Raw genomic sequence first — 14,452 nt, forward strand, 5'->3', positions numbered from 1 at the left:
TCTTTTTTACTTTGAGCTGACTGCATTCTGAATGGCAACTCAGACACGGCAGTTTCAGAAAAGCCCAAGTGTGAGACTAAGTTACCCCAATGTAGCAACTGACAGGGAATAAACTCCAAAATAATTAAAAGAAAGCAAACAGGTTTAGTTGTCCGAACAAGGAATTTTAATTTTAGGTCAACTATTGAACTAGGTCAACATCCAGTTCACAATGTCTACAGATAGTGGGCATAGCCAGTCACTACGGTAAGTTTATTGAAGCACCAAGCTCCACACAAGACTGTAAAATACATTTTAAACTACTAGTAAGAAAGCTTCTTCAAGTCAACAATACTATTAAGGGCCAGAGTTTAAGGACTAAGTTTTCACCTTCCAAGCTATTTTAAGACAGCCAATCCATTGCATAAGCAAACCAAACTGCTACATACTGAAACACAGAGCAGCAACTGCATTGAACAATTCCTGTAAATAATTCAAGGATACATTGAAACAGTATGGGTAAATTGTAATTTTTTATTGGAAAACAAATATACAACTTGGAATGGATTTGAGGCAAATCGTGCCATAAGCAGATTTTTTTGAAAATAAGTGGCTAAACAAAGTTTAAAAAGCATAGTAACAAGAGGAGAAAATGTTTTCTGGCACAGGACCAGCAGTACAAAAAAAAACTTGTGTACGAGTACCTGGATAAATCACCCGTTTTGCATTAGTGCAACTTAAGTTTCATATTGTTGACTGTCAATCGTCTACAACGTTAAGACTCCACATTTCAACAACATGTTACAGGTATGGCCACAGACAAGTTACTGTGAAGTAAGCTAGGAGAATGACTTTTACAGTGCATTAGCCACATAATATATGCTATTCACATCATTTTATCCTGCAGTTAAGCTGCAAGAGTCATTATCCTCCCATCACAGAAAGTGGTAAAAACTCCTATAGGAAAAACTCCTATGTACTCAAGAAGTAGAACCAGCATGGTGCTTTAACTAAGGATCAGCTAATGCATGGTAAACCCTAGCTTACTTTATGTAACTTGTCACACTAGTCATACCTAAGTTTCCTAGAGAAAGCTACTTTTTTAATAGACAATCCAGATGTTCCCTCAGTTAACCAACTTCATCTAACTTCAGATGTGCAGAAGGGCTTAAATATCCAGAGTAAGCCACATGCAACATTTGTTACTTAGATCAATTTTCCAAAAATCAGAACAATGACAGTAAGATAAAGGAGAAAAACATGGAGGAATGGCCTTCTAATTACTATACATGCATAATCTTTTGACAGTAAGGGAAAAACCTTTTACAGATAAGTTACAAACAGAGAAAAGGCAAATAAACAATTTTGTACAAGAAATTTAACACATTCTGTACAACGTCTTCACTTCGCTGTCATCATTTGTACAAACTCTGTAAAAGGAAAGAGTTGCATAAGTTATTTGAAGAAAAAAAATCTGAATTGCAAGATCTGAGAAGTGACCTTACTAGTGCTGAACATTGTTTCAAAATCGCATTTTCAGTTACATTCAAAAAAACATCTTCAGGACAGTCCTCTTTTCAGTAATCACACCTAAACTCCTCCTGTTTTTAATGGCAAAAGGCCTTTATTTTTCCATAAAAGTTGGTCCCTCAGTGAACTGGGGAACAGCCCTACTTCCAAGATAAAACATTACAGGGTCCTATGCCCACAGACTTACAGATGGGGACAAGACATCAAAGAATGACTAAAAGATCACTACAAATTGCACTGAAGTGACAATCAACTAAGTAAGTGTAGAGGCAGACTTGGTGTTGGTTTGAACTTTTATTTTCCAGAGTAGAATAGTTAAGTCTTACTATTTTATTTTCCCTGGCTGGCTTTAAGCAACTGATTCAATGCTTAGTCATAAACCATTTAAAGTTAGAACCCATAAAATAGGATTCTTCATTCATCTTGCTCAAACATAGTTTCAGGTACAATAATGACAGGAAACCCAGAACCTAAAAGGAGTTAACTGGTTGCTCAAGTTTTGAAAGAGCAACTGGCAACAACAGGGACACAGACCCTCTCTAGTGCCATTCTCTGAACAGCCTACTCAAACACAGTGACGAAGCAGCAGCTTTGCACATAAAAATTACTTTTCACTCACAGATGTCCACATACCCTTAGGCCACAATGAAAACGGCCTCAAAGGGAAGGCATACCTACACCTCAGAAACAGCACAGATTATCTGAAAATACCCTAGATATTTTCTGTAACAAGTTCCAAAAGTCAAAATGAAAACAAGCTTAGTGTGTCTCAGCTGCAAACAACTGTCTAAAGGAACTCCTGCTTGCATGACTTAATTTATGGTTCAATGTCAGGAAGAAAGAAATAGGAAGAAATTACTGTTGCAGCTGATTTACATGAAATAAATGTATTTAAAGTATCTTCTGAAGGTCTTGAAATTTCTGCATATTTTAGTCTTTCCCCTTTTGATTAGCAAGTAATTTTAAAAGCATTAATGACAAATGGGTGACATCCTACAGTCAAATCAACATGCATTAGTTAACAAAACAGTACGAACAGTACACAAACATCTCCAGACAACTTGCTTATTCTAATGGTCATTAGACATCATTAGATCTACGAAGTCAATTCTTACACTGTACAGCTGAATAGTTCTTTTCTGCCTTTGGCACAAAGGCAGCAATAACATTCAAACCCACTGAGAGGTACACAATGTGCATATTAATTGAACATTAGCTTAAAGGAACATTGTGTGTTCAGATGAACTTGTCTGAACACTGCCCCATTGAAACTTGGTGTGGCTATCAGCACCCGCACAAGCACGAGAAGCGCTACACAAAAAGAATCAATTATCAACTCCTTACCTTCATAGTTTACTTGACCATCACCATCAATGTCTGCTTCCCTAATCATTTCATCGACTTCTTCATCTGTTAGCTTCTCCCCCAGATTTGTCATCACATGACGGAGTTCTGCAGCACTAATGTAACCATTACCATCCTGGGAGGAGAAAAAGGAACACTGGAATAGACTTGCCTAGGGCCCAATGACTTAACTATAATTTAGGAACACTGCAGAGCAAATTGAACATTAAGATGTTAACACAGCCTTAACCACCAGCATTTGCACAAGGTACACGAGAGCTGTAAGCGTATCTTCATCAGCACTGCCCAATGTCTGTGGGCATTGTAACATCATCTTATAATCTGTCCTATTCTGACACATTTTTAAACCACGAACAATGCAATCAGCACCTTTTGCAACTTTTTAGGTGATGGATGCCTATTAAATCACGTGACTTGGTTTCAGTGGTGATTTCTTAGAACAGAAGCTATTTATCTGATTTGCCTGTTTCATGGGAGTCCAGCATAAAGCCACAAGGACTTCAGAGATGACTTTTACATATTCCAGTACTAGTTGGGACACTGAATTTTGAAGTACTAGTGTACACTAACTCAACTGATGTTCTCCTCCCCACACCAAGGCACCTCACATCACGTTTTCAGTTCCGAGGTGCATCTTAAGTAAGCTGAGTAACTTCAAACTATTTTAGCAATTCACTTAGCAAAGACTACATGAAAGACTTACAACATTAATATTATAAATATTTTTTAAAATTTCCTGCCAGTCATCTGGAATTATTTCAGTATCACAGCAAGCAGTGCTTTAAATCGTGTCACTTATTACTAGCCTGACAACTTATCTGACTTTCCCATACCACCACAGCAGATTGAGCTTTAGGGCGATTGGCCAACCTAGAGGCTCTCTGTGACAGGACTGCAGATACCCCTCAGATCTGTGAGAAAGCACGTTACAATCAGAGCGAGTTTTCTTCACAGAACTATTCCAGGCAGACATTACAGTACCTTGTCAAAGACACGGAACGCTTCTCTAATTTCTTCTTCGCTATCTGTATCTTTCATTTTTCTTGCCATCATTGTCAGAAACTCTGGAAAGTCAATTGTGCCATTGCCTGAAAGGTTGAAAAGCCTTTGTTAGAAAAACATGGTTTAGGCACTTGAATAAATTACTTATTAGTAAATTTCTTACCATCAGCATCTACTTCATTGATCATATCCTGTAGCTCTGCTTCTGTGGGGTTTTGACCAAGTGATCTCATCACTGTCCCCAACTCCTTTGTAGTTATAGTACCATCACCATCCTTGTCAAATAGTGAAAAAGCTTCTTTGAATTCTGTACAAAACAAAAAAAAAAGGTTAATCTCTTAAGCTTTGAAGTGTTAACAATCAAAAAATTCACTGCTACTGATTGTTGCAAATTACAAAATTTTATTTCTATCTTTTAAGAAAATTTTGGTATACTGCTCAGTCTGCTGTAATTGCAAAGGCAACATGGCAGCAGCAGCATCTGAAAACACATCCACCAGTCTACTAATGAACCACATGTTGACCTAAATTAGGACGGAAGGTCATCTATTTCCAAAAGACTCAGATGTTTATTACTGTCTATCTTGAATAAGGGTTCCTAATATGGAGCTAAAATAGCTGTCTGCAACTACAATGATCTACATCCTTGGTAGGAATTCCATCTCAAAATAAAGCAATATGGAATTGCTATGAGCAAATTGAAAACGGTGCTTTAGAAGTACATATGCTACAGCTTAATAGCACTTTTATTACTAATAGAGGAGATGAGTCAACGGAAAAAGGTATTATCAGACCAAACTACACCCAAGTTCCTCAATATAAGCCACTTCCGCTGGACACAGATGCCTGAACATTGTATGCTACCACAATTGTTCAAGGAGGAAAGCCACTGGAGTCTTCATTCCTGAAAAGCTGCTTACAAAACTGTTTCAGCCCTACTGTATCCTGAAACAGCCTTGACAGAAGTGTTTCTGACTAGTCCTAAGACTGCTTTGCTGTGTTTCAACACTACCTCTTAACCCCCTACAATGGCTGTATTGTAGCCAGGAATATTAATACAAGCGTAACATGCTTAATTGTCCAGTCCAAAAATGGAGTTGGTTTTAATCCATGCCATCTGTCTTTGGCCACAGACCTTAAACTAGCTCACTGGACTGTGGAAGCTCACACACACATGACAGTTAAGCTTGAGCATCTTGTCTATTCCCCTGCAGACTTCAGATCCCTTTACAGCTTTCAAGCCATCTCAGAAATCATGGCTCTGGACAACCTGTCAGCTCAAGGGTACTCCTGCATTAGAAATATTTCCAATAACTGATTTTTTCAACATTTCCATGCAGCCAGCTTTCCAGATGGTGGGTTTCCCAGACCAGAATTAGTCACAGTAAAAGCTGTGTTTTCACATGACCTGAATGAAGCCTTTACTTCATACTCTGAAACTCCTGAGGTGAGTACAAGCTGGAAAGTGTTAAAAATTCAACTATAAAAATAGGTTGTTTATAGTTCATAAATGCAGCTACAACACCAGAGTCACAGTCAAATCCCACAGAGGAAAAAAACTCACTACTCTTCTACATTTATGTCTGAAGTGTTCCAAGAGCCAACCCCGTCAGAATCAGAGCAAGGCTACCATAGGACCAGTAGAAACAGTTTCAAGCCAGTATGTATAAATCACAAAGCAGAAACAAGTAGATACAACCTGCACATAAAAAGACCTTCCAAATGGTCTTTGGGGGGCTAGTTTCAGTTATCTTGGAGGCAACAAACAGGTTTCTTAGGGCTAAGCTCCTACGCTAGGGAAGAAAATGTTTTTGGGTCAGTCCTAGTAGACATATTCACAGCCCATCATGGCAGAACTTCAAAACGGGGAAGTTGCATCCTCATGAAGAGTCAGTCAAGTGCTCAAGTGTTATTCAAAACATTGAGCTGTTAACCACTTCATCCTTCATGTGAAAGTGAACCATCAGTAACCCAAGTGTAAAGCAGACCTCACAGTACTGCAGTGACCCTGCTTAGACAGGGCAGTACTTAATTCATATATTAAACTCAAAGACTTGCTTTCTGCAAGATGGGCATTTTAATGGTGTATTCTCAACACTTGGAAGGAACCATTCCAAGGACAATTCTACCCTTCTTTCACTCAAAGTTGCAACAGGTTAAGAAGCAACCAGCGATAAATCATAAAGAAAATAAAGCAAGTTGAACATTAGCAGCATATTCCTGCTTGAAATGCTGAATCAAGTTAAGAATAACACTAAAATACCTCTCTAACCACTTCTAGGAACCACCTCCAGTAATCAGAACAAAGGAGTGACAACATACACAGATGCAGCTAGAGTAGAACAAGAACAACCTACTGCAGCTTTGGAGGATTTGCAGCCATGGCCAGTGAAGGCACGACGAAATACTGAAGTTTAGTGAGCAGCTCAATTCTGGCATCCCGCAACATAAGGTTATAAAACATACCTTGCACACTTAAACACCTTGATTCCATACAGCATGTAAAGCAAATCCTCTTTATTCCACATTTCTCCACACCAAACTGCAAATGAAAATTCTCTGCTGAGGCTACAAGGTTTCAGCCTTTCCACCCTTCTAAAAAACAGCCTGCATCCCGAGAAAAAGACTACTTCGAGGCCCCGTGAAAGACATGCTACTCCAACAATGTGAACTCTAATGACCCAGCTCTGAATGTTTTTTACCCATAGCTTCTGAGGCATCTGTGCACCACATCACCTTTTCAAATCAAGTGGCAGCCTTCAGTGACCTAATATGTTCAGTGAACCAGGACTACCATATCCACTGCTACACAATTTAGCCAGCTGTGTCTGGAACTTTTATAGGAGAACGTCAATTGTTCTCTTCACAGCTACCAGGACCTCAACACTTAAACATGTCTATTTCTACTACAACAAATTTTAAATTACTGTTGTGGCCAAATCCCCAAGAGAGAACCACAGCACACTAAAGGAACAAGACAGTGAACACCATACATAGGCCTGCTTGTACAGACAGCCCATTTAGAACTCTTGAAGCCAAGGGGAAGGATAGCTCACTTGACCAGTTGGCTTTGGGACAAAAGCATCTTCAGGCTACTCTGCCATCTGACCACCCAGGTAGTCCTGACCCCACTACCTCTGTAATACAACACTTAACCAAAGGGAGAGCCACTTGACTTAGCAACTTCAGTTCTTACTGAATGAAACTGCAGTCGGTATTACCATTCTGTAGCTACTTGGTTTTCAGTATCAGTCTTGCATATAAACAAAATCTGGAAAGGTTTTCACCCCTACCTCCACTAACAAGAAGCTTCAGTCCTGTATGACCAACACGTTCCACAGGAAATGCCATCTGGGACCTTTAACAACTGTACTGTGATGCTTCACAGCAGAGGGGAAAGGATTTAAGCCCTGGACAAGTGGCAGCTTTAAGCACTCCTGTCTTCATGGCAACGTAATATTGCCTCTACCTTGCAGTACCATTTCCTATGTCCGCCTTCAAACCAAACGCTAAGCATCTCCTGGGAAGCTCCATTAGAATGGCGGGGACTCAAGTTTTTCTAGCCAGTCTCTGTAAAACATTTAAACTGTACCTCTAAGAGTCTTCCCATGCAAGACCACTGGCCTCCAACAGCAAAACTAAGCAGATGCAACTTTTCCTAAGCAGTACTGAGAATGATTCTTTCACACACCAGTGGGCTTATGTTTACACATCCGAGGTTCACGGTTTACTTGCAAATACATTTGCTTAACAAAACACCACAGCTGCCCATAAAGTGGCAGGCCTTTTTACACCACTAAGATATACTGTTAATCGTTCCATGCAGTTGAAAGCATCCGTTCAAGTACGACAGGCTCATCAATACTTACTTTTGCCTCTGAGGAACAGATGAACATTACTGAACAGCTAAAATTTACACTAATCCCAAGGCAGTGTCAATAAGCTTCCTGATTGTATTCCATAATTAGCTACATCAACTAACAAAGCTTCTACAATTAACAACTGGAACAAAGAACCATTATTGGAAAGACAGCAGTGACAATTGATAAAGCCTGCTCTAACTAAAGTCATCACAAAACCCTTATGCTATGTAGGCCAGTTCCCAAAAAAAAACAAACCACCAAGTTGAACTAAATTTGGCTTGTGCTTACTTGTAAAACACTACCATGGCAACAAGTAAATAGACTAAGGACTTTCCACAAAACCATAATTAGTCTCCTTTGAGTAAAAGCAAGCTTCTAAAGTCTAAAAGCTACAGAAGAATGTTCTTAACACTTCAGATTTGGCAATTATGGCAAAAACAAACCAGCTCATAATGACACTTCTGTTTAATTCAGTGCCTTCAGGAGCTACACCATAACTAAACAGTAGTGTCTCAGAGGCTGTTCTTTGTATGCTTGACCTGGTACTATTAGATTAGCAGAACTCTAACATCCTCTAAAGTAATTTCACATGCCAGATATGCACATTAAGACTTTCCAGTATTAACACTATACACTAGCCAGTCAAAATCATGAAGTTCTGGAACATCTATGGCAAAGCTGAATTCTGTATTACCAGCTTCAAGTCCCACCCATTACTGAAGTTAAGGTCAGTCTGCTGAGAGCAATCAGACAGGTAAGTTTGTGCAGCCTGCATGAGCAGGACACAATAACCACAAGTTTCTGCCATTAGTAAACGGCTGTCAGTGCACATAACCCATTTCTAGAGGGCCAATATCAAGTCATAACAGATGCATATTTATTTAAGCATTTCAGAGCAAGTGCCAGACCATCAGAACAGCACACACACAACACTTGTCCAAGTATACAACACAGTTCCAAATATGGAATATCCAGAGTTGTCATCATGAAGCCAGTCTCTGCTGTCATCAACAAGAGCCACTCAAACATCTTTGCTGACAGGAGACAGCAAAGTAAATTATTTTTGCCTTCTGTTAAAAAAGCACTGCAGATTCCAAGCCTTCACCAGCTCTGTTGTCATCCCCTGTGCCCCATCCCGCTTTCAGTCTGCACTTGGGCCAATTCTGTAGTCATGACAGGATAATCAACAGTCTCCTAGCCAGAAAAGCTGTGAGGATTGTTTAACTATATGAACTACACAACTATAATTCATTATATCAATGGTGCTTTTACAGTAGATAAGCCTTTAAAAAATAGGTGACAAATGAAAACATTCCACCATACTACTTCAGTATCTAAGAAAGCTAAATATCTTGTGTAACACAGACTGTCACTGGATTAAGAGATGTGCCAGGTCAAGTAGGAGTAGCAACACAACACAAAAACCTCACCTGCAATCTGCTCTTCTGTCAGTTGATCAGCCTGCAATAAAAGAAAATATGATTACAGTTGTAGCAAAAGTTCAAGGCAAAATAAGACACACTTGTAGAGGACTCTGAGTATGGTAGCAGCTCTTCAGAACTGATTTGTAGCATTCTAGAATAGTTCTAATAAAGCTCCAAAGCCATCAGGATTGTTTCCTAAGTAAGAACTGCAGCCTTTTATCCTCTCCAGACCCTGCAATATCCCATACACTCAAGTAATAGATTACCACATGTATAAACCAAAAATCCATGCAGTGCTAGCAAGCTCAAGGCACACAGGTCCCTTTAAAACCACAGACTGGTTTTAAAAACTCATTTACACAGCACACTGCTAGCTTCAGCTTCAACACTAAACACTTTAGGTCTCAGTAATGCAGCAGTAATCTGCAAATGCCAAATTTCAGGCAGACTAGCTAAAACAGAAAAACATGCTCTTCACTAGAATTAAATCATCCCCTGATTTACATGCAACTTCCCGTCCAAGACCTGGCTGTCAAAGACAAGACACCAGCTTCAGTCCAAATGGGTAATTTCAGTGGGGCACAGCCTGTCTACAGTTTTTTTCAGCCTGTTGTCTGCATTGACTCAGCATAAGGTAACACGGATAACTGAGGAAGGTTCTGTGGTCTAAGACAATTTCTGCACCAGCTGGGAAAGCTCCAGTGTACACCTCATTCTCCTCTCCCACCATTTTTGAATTCATTAGATTTGATAGCAATGAAAACCATCAATCTTTCAGGCCAAACCCAATATGAACTTCGCTCTTGAAAGAACACCAAGATGTTTGGGCGCTGTAGAAACACTCTCCTTGGGTTCTCAAATCTCCCTGGATTCTCAAATTTGATTCTTCGAATTCTGGATGGCTTGGGTTGAGTTGCAGTTACATGGTAACAGACCTCCTTCAGGGAAACTTCCTGAACCCTTTACTGAAGCGTAAAAACCACTAAAATACAGAAAAAGACATATTCATTGCTGAAATACACCACTGCTTTTTCAGCTTCTTTCCTGTTGTGACCATTTAAGCAGCAACCTTTTTGTCATTACTGCAATACTGACTGAAAGTCAGTATTATGCCCACCAAAGTCTCACTCCACATGAGCATCTGTCAGGGAAAGACTTAGAAAAATGTATTTACAATACCTGTCAATTTTTACTTTGCCAATTTCAATTACATTTTAATACTGCATGGGAACATTTAAGTTACCAGCTGGTTATTCTTCCTGTAACAGAAGTGAAGGTGGCTGCTTGAGCAGTTGTACAAATGATGAACTGCTTACAAAACCCTCTGGGCACACAATACAGCAACAGCCCGAGATAAAGGCCACAGACTGGCTGGGGTCACCCACTTTAAGAATCAAGACCACACTACTGAGGAACTTCTAAAGCAGCAGACAATGGGTATTGGCAGCTACAGATTCATTTATGCTGCAGGAAGTATTCCCATGCAGGTTCCACTTTTTATAAAAAAGACTAGCATGGCAGCAGTACTGCTGAGAACATAATTCAAAACTAAGCTTTGGGATGGAAGTGTTTTGTTGAAGACTACAGGTTTTCACCTGGCTGCAGAGTATCATTAACGAACATAATTCAAAACTAAGCATTGGGATGGAAGTGTTTTGTTGAAGCCTACCAGATTTTCACCTGGCTGCAGAGTATCATTAACACAGACTCATACCTTTGCATGCTATTTACATTTCTATTGTTTGAGTGACGAGAATGATGTGCTACATTTCCTTAAGATATTTACATCCACAGAAACCTGTAGATCAGATTTAAGCAGTAAGAACCTAGCTGATTTAGCTCAATACTTCTGGGTTACCAAGTTGAGTCACATACTGCTTTATATAAACAATTTTATATGGAGACATGACATAGCAGTATGTAAGTTGTTAAGCACTTCCAAACTCTTCCTTCTTCATAAGGAGAAACTCTTCCAGCAATTTAAGACATCCTAACCATGAATTTGGATGAGCTCTGACAACACCTGTAAGAGGTGCAGTGTTTGAGAAGAGCACAAAGCTTATTAGAAGGCACAGGTATGAAGCAGTTGAAAGATAAGCGGGGAGGTGGGGCAAGGTTGAACAAACACCATCTGTACTCTGCAGTGCTGGGCTCTGCAGGCACTGCTGCGCAACAGCAGTAAAAGGCGGAGCCAGCGAGCCTGCCAGCTCCCTGCCTCCCGTGCCACCCAGGTGGAGGGCTATCAGCCTGGAACCATGCCCGCCACTTACAGGCCACCGTGGCCTTCCTACAGGGGCCTCCCGGAGCTCCTGATAATGGCGCACGGCACACGTGACAGCGCGCACACCTTCACCCGCGCAGCGCAACTTGCGCGCGGTTAAACGCTGACCGCGAGGTGCCCACGCTGAAGGGCTGACATGCCCTCACCGCGGCCGAGCACACCCGAAACCCTCATTTGACGCCATCACAGCTTTGACGCGGCTTTCTGTGATTCACGTCGCAGCGCTTTCATTTTCACTGCAACAGCTCGCATCCCCCCGCCCCCAGACCGTGCGGAGGGCCTGACAAAGGAGCCAAAACTCCCAGGCAAGCAGGGGACTGCTGTGTGCGCGGCCGGTCCCGCGGCACACGCAGCCTCTAGAGGCAGGTTCCGTCACAGCCGCTACGGCTGCCATGCAGGAAGCAGGCTGGGAGCTCCTCCGGGGCTGGCCAACGCTGCCCAGCGCGGAGCTACCGGCAAACGGCAGCGCAGGTGACACTGCTGCCCTCCGAAATTTGGCTCCTCGGCGTACTTCGCAGGCACCACATCCGAAGGGACAATTCTGTTCTGGCAGGACTAACTAAAGAACAACAACGGGACTAGACAACATAGACTAAAATTACGTTTATGGTAGGTTAGCTTGTTTTGGGAGCAAATAATTCTGTCTTATCTAGTCCAGGCAACACTGGACAGTCACAGGTTGAGCCAGGCTGGTCTGTCAGGATGAACTATAACCACATTCAAAGTGTCACTGTGCCTCCTGGACACACCCATTTTTACACAGACCTTGCTTGAAGATACTCCATTTTTGGTTCTGCACAGATGATGACTAAATGCAGTAAGTCTTTTGTTACTACGTTCATTGCCTTTTTTTTCCCCCTGCTTTATGGATGGTTTGCTGTGTAAGTTCACAATTCAAGCTACAGAATAAATTCAGGCTTTTATTCACCGAATTTCTTCGCCCAGAGACAGCATTTCAAAAAATCCCAAATTTTAAGAAGCCATGGTTTATGTTAAACATGATGAGCTGACAGTAATTTGATTCCTCAGAAGAATATAATGAATGAAAAGACAATTCCACTCCACTGCATCTTCTCTTAATGCAGAGATGCATTAAGCACTAAGTGGTCAGTGGTGCTGCTTTTGCAACAGAGCTGCTCCTTTCAGCACATATCTCAGCATCCACTTGTTTTAATTTTAAAAAACCAACAAACGCTAAACTCACATCCTTTACACTGAATTTGAAACCATTCTCCGATTTCACAAAATGCGTTCTATTTCGACAGTGGATTACAATTCTAAACGCATCGCTAGTAATATTAAAAACGCACTACTGTCGTCCGCAATGACCAAAACAGGAAGCAGAAAGTGTTAGAAAAAAACCCCAAAAAACCACAAAAAAATCCCTTGTCCAACAGAGCCACCAACAGCATGGCGCTACCACGGAATAGACAGGGGCTCCAACGCGAACTGACAACAGGTCTAGCAAGGAGGGCGATGATGCAGCGAGGCACAGCCTGCCCCTCATCATCATGCTGCTCAGAAGCTGCTGGGCTCCGCAGTGCATTATTATGACCAGGCGCAGCACACCTCGCTAGCGAGCCGGACGGCTTAGGCTGCCTCATTCAGCCGCACAAGGCGAGAGCAGGGAGGGAGGAAGCGATAAGAAAGCAGAGCTGGTGCCATCGTGGCAAGCTCCTTTCCCCCCTCCTCCCAAGACCGCGGGTCCCCTCCCAGGAGGGACCGCTATCCGCCGCTCCCCCCGGCAACGCCCGGCGCCGCCTCACGGCGCTCCCGCCGACCCAGGGGCCGTTTGGATTTGAATTCACACCAACGCCCCAGGGCGGGAAAGGGACCCGGGCGGGACCCGCCGCCGTCGCCACCACCACTTCCTCCCACGCAAACGGTGCCTCCGAGCGGGACCCTCCGCCCCAGCCTGAGCCCGCCGGCCGCGGCGAGGGACAGCTTCGTCCCTCCCCACACCCTGCTGCAGGCGACCTCGCCCCACAGCAGCCAACCCCCCCTCCCCCCCGCCCCCCATCCGCACCGAATTCAGCCGCCCCCATCCCTCCGCTCCGCACCGCAGCGGCGCCCGCCGAACCCCGCGGCTGCCCCGTGCCCAGGGACTCACCATGGTGGCCCGGCCTGGCTGCGGGGTGCGGTGGGAGCTGAGGGCTGCACAGGGCGCACGCTGCGCGACCTTCCCGCTGCACGGCTCGCCTCACACTGAGTCCTACCCGCCCGCCGGCGGCGCCTCATAAACCGCCTCACCGCCCGGATCGCTCCGCGCCGCTCCCTCCCCCCTCCCCTTCCCCCGACAGTGAAGCGAGTTGCGAAACGAGTCCCGGCTCCCCGCGCTCTCCTCGGCAGGGCACCCCGCACCCCGAGTGCCGCTCCTTCTGCCCCAGAGCCCCGGCGCAGGAAGGAGCGAGGTGCGGGAAACCGGGGGAAGCAACGCTTGTGAAACGCGGGGGGAAGGGAGACAGGGAGAGAAGGGGGGGCGGGGACGGGGGCTAGGGACTATTTCTCTGGGCGGAAGAGGATTTTAGGAAAAAATGCCGAGGAGTGTGGGGACTCCGTAAGGAGGGCGCTGATTGGTGGGTTCGTACCTGCAATGCGTCACTCGGACATGCACACTCTGGGCTGGGAAGGCGGGCACCCCTCCCCCCGCCCGCAGTGCGTGAGGGCCGGAGCGGCCCCGCAGCCCCGCGGAGCCGCCGCCGCCGCCGCCGCGCCGCTCCGGGCTGGGCCCAGGGCGCCAGCTGTGTGCCCCGGAGCGCGTGTGCTACAGCGTTTCCAGCCATCATCTCCGTGCTGTGCTCCGGAAAGCCTCACCCACACAGAGTTACTAAATGAGACTCGCTCTGCATCCAGCACAGTCCAGAAAAATTGCCACCTCGCGCTGCAAGCTGGGGATGCTTCGTCGCTTGGTAGCGTTGTTGAAAAGAATAGATTTCACAGAATCAGTTAGATTGGGAACGATCTGGGAGATGATCGAGTCCAACCCGTGACCGATCAGCACCATGTAA

At 43.9% G+C, this 14,452-nt stretch overlaps 1 protein-coding gene across 1 annotated transcript; it reads right to left on the bottom strand.

The window, feature by feature from the left end:
• Positions 1-495: 495 nt before the first annotated feature.
• Positions 496-13,710, bottom strand: CALM2 (calmodulin 2). The gene is made up of 6 exons (XM_041413513.1): positions 13,555-13,710; positions 9,170-9,200; positions 4,040-4,183; positions 3,856-3,962; positions 2,854-2,989; positions 496-1,409 (listed from the first exon to the last, which is right to left on the bottom strand). The coding sequence occupies exons 1-6, from the start codon at positions 13,555-13,557 to the stop codon at positions 1,381-1,383; spliced, it is 450 nt and encodes a 149-aa protein (XP_041269447.1). The 5' UTR covers positions 13,558-13,710; the 3' UTR covers positions 496-1,380.
• Positions 13,711-14,452: the final 742 nt, after the last annotated feature.

This window comes from Onychostruthus taczanowskii, unplaced genomic scaffold, assembly GCF_017590055.1.
Source record: "Onychostruthus taczanowskii isolate IOZ18803 unplaced genomic scaffold, ASM1759005v1 scaffold42, whole genome shotgun sequence".
Lineage (NCBI taxonomy): Eukaryota > Metazoa > Chordata > Aves > Passeriformes > Passeridae > Onychostruthus > Onychostruthus taczanowskii.

Excerpts from the sequence above, each read along its gene's own strand:
- CALM2 (XM_041413513.1), bottom strand. Across the intron at positions 3,963-4,039 it reads CAATGAAGTAGATGCTGATG|GCAATGGCACAATTGACTTT; the intron begins GTAAGAAATTTA and ends TCAACCTTTCAG. Across the intron at positions 2,990-3,855 it reads CGTTCCGTGTCTTTGACAAG|GATGGTAATGGTTACATTAG; the intron begins GTACTGTAATGT and ends TTCTCCTCCCAG.